Source organism: Geospiza fortis, unplaced genomic scaffold (assembly GCF_000277835.1).
Source record: "Geospiza fortis unplaced genomic scaffold, GeoFor_1.0 scaffold221, whole genome shotgun sequence".
In the NCBI taxonomy this organism is placed as follows: domain Eukaryota; kingdom Metazoa; phylum Chordata; class Aves; order Passeriformes; family Thraupidae; genus Geospiza; species Geospiza fortis.
In genome coordinates this window covers 2,921,676-2,928,505 of record NW_005054395.1, presented here as the reverse complement: position 1 = coordinate 2,928,505, position 6,830 = coordinate 2,921,676, and the positions used below count along the sequence as shown (strand labels likewise).

At 41.0% G+C, this 6,830-nt stretch overlaps 1 protein-coding gene across 2 annotated transcripts in view; it reads right to left on the bottom strand.

Annotated features, from left to right (window-relative positions):
- Positions 1–305: 305 nt before the first annotated feature.
- Positions 306–6,830, bottom strand: part of APOH (apolipoprotein H) — an 8,331-nt gene continuing 1,806 nt past the window's right edge. The window contains exons 3-9 of one of the 2 annotated variants that reach the window (XM_031060921.1): positions 5,814–5,910; positions 4,413–4,489; positions 3,628–3,816; positions 2,840–3,019; positions 1,563–1,760; positions 638–735; positions 345–421 (exon numbers count right to left, since the gene is read on the bottom strand). In XM_031060921.1, the coding sequence (XP_030916781.1) occupies positions 665–735; positions 1,563–1,760; positions 2,840–3,019; positions 3,628–3,816; positions 4,413–4,489; positions 5,814–5,910 (812 nt within the window). In that variant the 3' untranslated portion in view covers positions 345–421; positions 638–664. Of the gene's footprint in view, positions 736–1,562; positions 1,761–2,839; positions 3,020–3,627; positions 3,817–4,412; positions 4,490–5,813; positions 5,911–6,830 lie in introns of both variants that reach the window. The other variant, XM_005425762.1, reaches the window with a different exon arrangement.

Below are 6,830 nucleotides of genomic sequence, written 5' to 3'. Positions count from 1 at the left end.
GCAATTTTTTAAAAGCAATATTAAAAAACCCTTTATCTGATGCTGTTGATGTTTAAATCATGGTTGGATTCTTGGCTTCTAAAATCATTTGGAAATCTCAGTCTTTCTACTTACGTAAATTCTGGAAAACCCCAGGCTCATGGCCCTCTGTCCATCTATAATTAAAGGTCCACTCCGTGTCACAGGGGAGTGGTAATGGAATCAGAATCCAGTAATCACTAATGATTAAGGCCTCTTGCTATAAATCAGTCCAGAGCTAAAGGATCTGATTGATGATTAGGTAATATTAAATAAGAACACACTAGTGGCTGAAAATCACTTTATTGTAAAGCAACCGCTATTGAGGAGGTCATTTACAGTTGCATAAATGTTGGAAATGTGGAGAGAGAAGCACTAGTGCAGGGATTTGGATGAAGGCAGAGACAAGAGAGTGGAAGTTAATGGCTGAAATGATGTGTTGTAGCTTGTGGGAGAGGCTGGAGAGGACAGTGGGAGGGAAGAAAGCATTCACAGATTCCAGAGTTCACCTGGAAATTTGCATTTACAGGACCTGAGTTACATTTGCAAGACCCAAATTACACTCACAGGACCTACGTTTTCCTCTTGTATATGGAATGTTCTGTCTCAGTAAGGCAGAAATTTAGTACTGGGTTATTTCTCTGCTTCAGGCTTCATCTTCACATGCTTTCATCTCTGAGGGGTCTTTCTTCACCAGAGTTGAGAAAAAGCCACGTTCTGTTGGAGACAATTGAAGAACTTGGGTTAATTTCTTATAACATGTGACAGCTGAAAACAACAGCGAGGTGAGCAATCTGCATCATAGTGAAACTGTTGGAAGAAATACGCTTTTATTTTCTACCTTAATAAAGCTGAGCTACGTGCATCAGAAGCCAAATGTGAGGAGAGATGTTTTCATCGTGGACAGGCTGTGCTTTTCCTTTGCTTAGAAATGAAACTAAAACTTACAAGGAAAATCCTATGCAAGGAATATTGGCAAAACAAGTGTGAAACATTTCCTCTTGCTAGCAAAGTTGGTAATGTCTATTTATTTATTCTAAAAGCCTGAGTGCCTGTGAAGCTTTTCCTCCAGCATCAACTCCTCCCCACAGCTCTCAGCTGCTTTTCAACACTCCTGGTCCAAAGTGTTTTCCTGATCAGCATAAGGTGGGAATAATTCACCAGAATAGGAGGGAATATGTCAGGTTCTCAAACCTGCAGCAGTGTTCAGGCTTTTTGTCCCTAAAGAAGGTGCTGATCCAAGGATTTGGGAAATTCCAGAATACTTCACATATGGCCTTTTCTTTGGGCTAGTAACATCTTTAAGTAACATCTTCTAGGACAGGACAGGAATTAAAGCAAGGCTCTGGCACAACCAAAGGAAAATTCTTGCTGAGCATTCTCTCCTTGGGCCATTTTCTTCCAGAATACCCAAAAACTCAAACACCCAGGAATTCAAATAGCCACTCAAGTAGGGCTTGAAGATGAATTATGACATTGTCCCCCACATTGAGCAGTTGTAATTCCCCCACCAGGAGCTGGTTTGTGAGCAGCCTGGCTCATACCTTTAAAGCAGGCAGGGAGGGTGAAGTTGCCATCCACACATGCCGCATCTACAGTGTAGGCACAGGATTTTTCCTTGTTCTTGCAGAAGAAGGATACAGTTTCCCCATGCAGAATGCCATCCTTCAGATCATTCTGAACTCTCTTCTTCTCACCGTTGTACAACACTACAGCTTTCTTAACTGGTATTTTACATGGTGCTGGAAAAAAATCCAGTTATAAGGAGCAGGTTTGGAAAGGGGGTAGATCAGATCCCAGCAGAATTCTGTGTATATGACATTTGGGAATGAAAAATGTGCCCTACATATGGACAGAACTTCTGCTGGTATTAAAATGCTGAAGAAATTCAGACCCTGAAGCATAGAGTCAAAAGTTTCCAGTGAAAATCCAGCCTCAGTGTAATTTCTAATGACATGAAATAGGAAGAGGAGAGGAAATACTCAGACAGAATAAAGTTACATGGCTGATTATTGAAGTCAATCCAGATACATCAATGTCATACAACATTCAGTGTTGGGAAAGGGCTTAGATTATCAGGGCCTTGCAATTCCTTTTTTTGGCTTCCCTTTGAGCGCAGCTCTTGCACAAAGGAGTGACTGTTGGAATTCAGGACATCCCTCTGGCTGTCCTGGATTGCCCGAGCCCCTGCCAGGGGGCTCAGAGACCCTGGCACAGAGCCCAAGTGGCCTGTGACTTTGATTATGACCCATGGAAAAAATTACCAACCTTATATGAGGATCTGAAAGCCATGAAAGTCTAAGTAGAATAATAGTTAGTCTCTCACAGGGTGAAAAATAGATTTTTTGGGGTTTTTAGAATTGGGGTTCAGGAGGCAAGATGGAGGAATCTGGGCGTGTCCAATCTTTCTCCTTCTTCTTCTTGGCCTCCATCTTCTTGGTGGTGGTGGCACTTTTGGATTGGTTTAGAGTAGAAGCTCAGTGTCTAACACAGGTGATAGGGATTGGGAAGTTATGGTAAATACTGTACACGTAGTTTTTAATATAAAAAGATAACACCAGTGTGCCTCTGTGCTGAACAGACCTCAGCAGGCCAGAGAAAGAATTTCATAGATAAGAAACAATAAACAACCTTGAAAACGAGAACTGAAGAGTTCTGACTCCTTCTTTGACCACAGGGCTGGGAAAAGAGACTTTCTAACCCATCTTGGGGTCACTGTGAGCAGCAGAAGTCCCAAGAAGTGACAGCTCAACAGTCAGAGCAGTGGTCAGGTGGAGGAGTTCAGTCTGATCCCTGGTTTCTGGGGATGGGGGGTGCTCACCTCTGCAGACTGGCTTTGTGGACCAGTTCCCAGTGTTCTCACAGCGGGAATGTTTGGATCCCTCCATCACGAAGCCGGGCTGGCAGCCGAAGCTGACACTCTCGTTGTAGTGGTAGGTTCTGCGCACAGCAAACTCTATAAACCCATTTTCTATTCCTATTGGAGTGGGGCAGTTGACAACTGGGGGACAAAACCAAACCCAAAGCTTTAGCAGTGTCACAGGTCAAAAACACAGCTATGAACCTGGAAAATGTACAAAAACTTTCACAATGGGTCGTTGTAGCCTCTTTCACAGGAAAACACAGCCAGGGGAAAGACAGCTTAAAAACCACAACAAATAAATAAACATTACTTGTTTTAAATACACATCCATTGCAATCTGTGGTTATAACGTGACTTAAACATGGTGTAATTTAACTAAAAGCAGGGAAGTTTTTAGGACTGAGGGTAAGGTTGGCTGTTTCTTAGGTGAATCTGAGCACTTAGAATGAAGTGTTGGCTGCACACTGGAGGCCAGGCTCAGGTTGCCCACTGTGCACCATGTTTAGCAGGGTTTGTTTATATAACCTTTACACCTGCAGCAAATGTTTTGTCAATCCCGTGTTATGTGCCATGAGTTAGCAATCTCCTTGATCCACGAGCCTGAATGATTGCAGAATTCAGCTGCAGAGGAATTGTCTGTATGTTTGCAATTACAGTTGTATAAAATATTAAAATGTTGTTAATTTAGTTTTGTTTTTGCAACTCTCAGGGATATTTTTTGGTGTGGATAAAAGTGAGTTACTCACCCTTGCACACTGGAATGCTGCTCCAGGTGCCATTGGCCATGCAGGTGGCTGTCTCATTCCCAATCAGGGCGAGAGGAGGGACACATTCAAACTGGATTGTGTCCAGGAAATGAGAGACATTTCCAGGATGTAGGCGGCGGAAAGAGATGACCCCAAATTCTGGGAGCGAAGGAGGTGCACAAGTCACAGCTACAAAAGCACAGAATTCAGAAAATTCAGAAGGTTGAAAACATTCAGAAAAAAAAAGCATTCAGAAAATTAAATCTTAACGATCAAATAATTGTGGAATCAAAGGAACAACAGTCTTATGACTAAATGAAGCCACATGGAATCACAGCTGGCAAAATATAATTTAAGTTAAAAGTGTCAGAGGGGCCTCAGAGTATGGAATTCATGATTTTTGCTGGATTTTTCAGCTAATATTACTGCTGTTCAGTCAAGTGGTTTTGCAGGATAGGTTATGGCAAAACCCTGCATAAGTACAAAGGCATGACAATATCCTCTTTTTATACACAGGGAGGAGGAATTTGAGTGGATAAGCATCTTACCTCCAGCTGTAAATAGCATCCCTGATCCCGACCTTTTGTTCAGACCTTTCAACTGCATTTCTCTAAAACCCACACATAGAAAACTAAATATGCAGCATTTTGCTTGATTTTTCCCAACCAGCTTTTTGCACAGCACTAGAGGAGACTTCTGAATAAGAGTATATATAATTCTGAGCAATGCAAAGGAATATTTCTGGAATAAGAATACGGATATTTATTTTTTATTGAAACACATACGTTGACACTGGGGAAAAGTTCCAGTCCACTTTCCATCTGCCATGCACTGGCTCATTCTTGACCCGACGAGGTTGTAGCTGGAAACAAACAGACCTGGTTATCAGAGCAGGGAGATCAATCAAAGATCTGCCATTTCTCATAAACAGAATGAAGAATCCAGCTCTGAAATCCTTCTCTAGTTTAACAGTTCCTGACCTCAAAGGGAGTTTAGAATCAGATCTGAAAAACTGTTAATATCCAAATATTGCAAAGACCCAGGCAGAAGGCTTGGTATAACAAGATGTTTTGTTGTTTCAACTTTATATTCTGTTTTACATATTAATTTCTACAACTGATTAATGCTATGGATGCATGTAAATAGCAAATATTGATCTGTGATTGCTAATGCAAATGGTATGGTTTCTTGGGAGGAGTTCCCAGTTAATTATAGCAATTAGGACCAAATATTGGAAAGAATTCAGTGCTCTTAAGAACTAAAGTCACCGCAGTGCATTGTTATATTTTAATCCCAGACATTTCAATTTCCATATGCACATTACACACTTCTCTCCCATCCTCTGTATTCACACTACTAACATCTACTCTGAGTTTTAAAGAAATATTAATGAGTCTGGCATTTCAATATCACACAGCTGAAAACAGTAAATTTGAATTAACAAAATCAAATCAAGTCCCATTGCTACACTTGGTGTCATAGTTGAATTTATTTATTCCTTATCTTTCTCCTTTTTTACAGAAGGAGGTTGTTGAGGCTGTTGACACTTCTCATTGAGCTCTAGGCTGTGTCTCACCTGTCCCCTTCCAGGGAAGCCCTGTTTTGTCATTAATTACCCAAGTACAATTAAATACATGCTACTATCAAATACTTCCCTGCATTTACCATAACTACTTTTTAAATGCATCCTTTTTTTTTTTCCTAAAGCTAACAAGTAGCCCTGAGGAAAAGTGAATTTACTGCAGGTAAGTTAGGATTAACCTCATGTTTTCATTTACTGAGCTTGGAAAGGCATAGAAACACAATTTCCAGTCCTCAGAGCCCAACAGCATAACTTTGATGGAGATTATCTACTCTCTGCTGTAGGATTTCATCTCATGATGTAATAAGAGGATTTGAAAAGCAAGGGGAAGCAGTCCAGAATAAATTTTTTGCATAAAATCTCTGCTATTTTGGTGGTTTCTGTATTTGTAAGACTTTTCTTTGGAGTAGCAAAGCCCCATAATGTTATAGCCAAGACTGAACAGAGGTGGATCACCAGACAGGCTTTTTTTTAATGATTTCTGAAATGTAGATGAGTTTTTATCTGCAGTTTTCGATGTTCTCTGTCTTGCAGTATGGCACTGGGTGATACTACAGTGTGATTTAGGTTGTTTAGTTAGCAGTATGAGGAAGGGAACACTTACCCTGGATCACATGAAAAAGTTACAGTACTCTGGTACTGAAACTCTTCAAAATCCATTTTCCCATTCTGCAGGGGTGGAGGAGGGGGACATCTCTTTGCTGTTTATTAAATATTAGAAGAAGATAATATTATTTCATGAGGCATGACATAATAATTTCATTATAGTGGGAACAGGTAGGATCATAAACATTCATCCTGGTGTCTTTCACATTTCTCCACTCCCATGTACTACATTCCACAAGTCTGGCTGTTCTACATTTCCATCAAAATACAAGGTTTTTGGGATTAAATATTTTTAACACTTGATAGCCTGAGGAATGTAAGTTGTCTGCAATGAAATGATGGAAATGCCTCTGAGGGCTGCAATGAATGCAGGGGTTATGAAGCAGCACGTGTTGTTAGAAAATGAGCACTGCAGGGCTGGGGTGGATGAAGGTTCCTCCTGTCCAGCTCCAATCTCCATCCCCATCTGTGTACGTGACATTTGGGAATGAAAAATGTGTCCTACATATGGGCAGAACTTCTGCTGGTATTAAAATGCTGAAGAAACTCAGACCCTGAAGCGTAGGGTCAAATGTTTCCAGTGAAAATCCAGCCTCAGTGTAATTTCTGTTACACTGAGAGCTGGGGCTGAGGGGCAGCTGTGGGACACAGATGGGAAGATCCTTTCCATCACCACCTGTGACGGTTGTCACAAGGGTTCTTGGGTGAAGGAAGAGACGAGAAGGTTGACTCTATTATCAGAAGGCTTGATTTATTATTTTATACATATGCTATAACTATGCTACAAAGAAAAAGCAAGAGAGCTTTTCAGAAGCTTGCTAAGCTAAAAATAGAATAGAAAGAATGAATAACAAACTCTGCTCTCTCTTGGACTGTGTCCGAGCGAGCTCAGTTCTGGATTGGCCATTATTTCTAAACATCCAAGCTGGGCCAATCCAGATGGACCTGCTGCATTCCACAGCAGCAGATAACCTATTGTTTACATCTTGTTGCTGAACTTCTCAGCTTCAGCAGG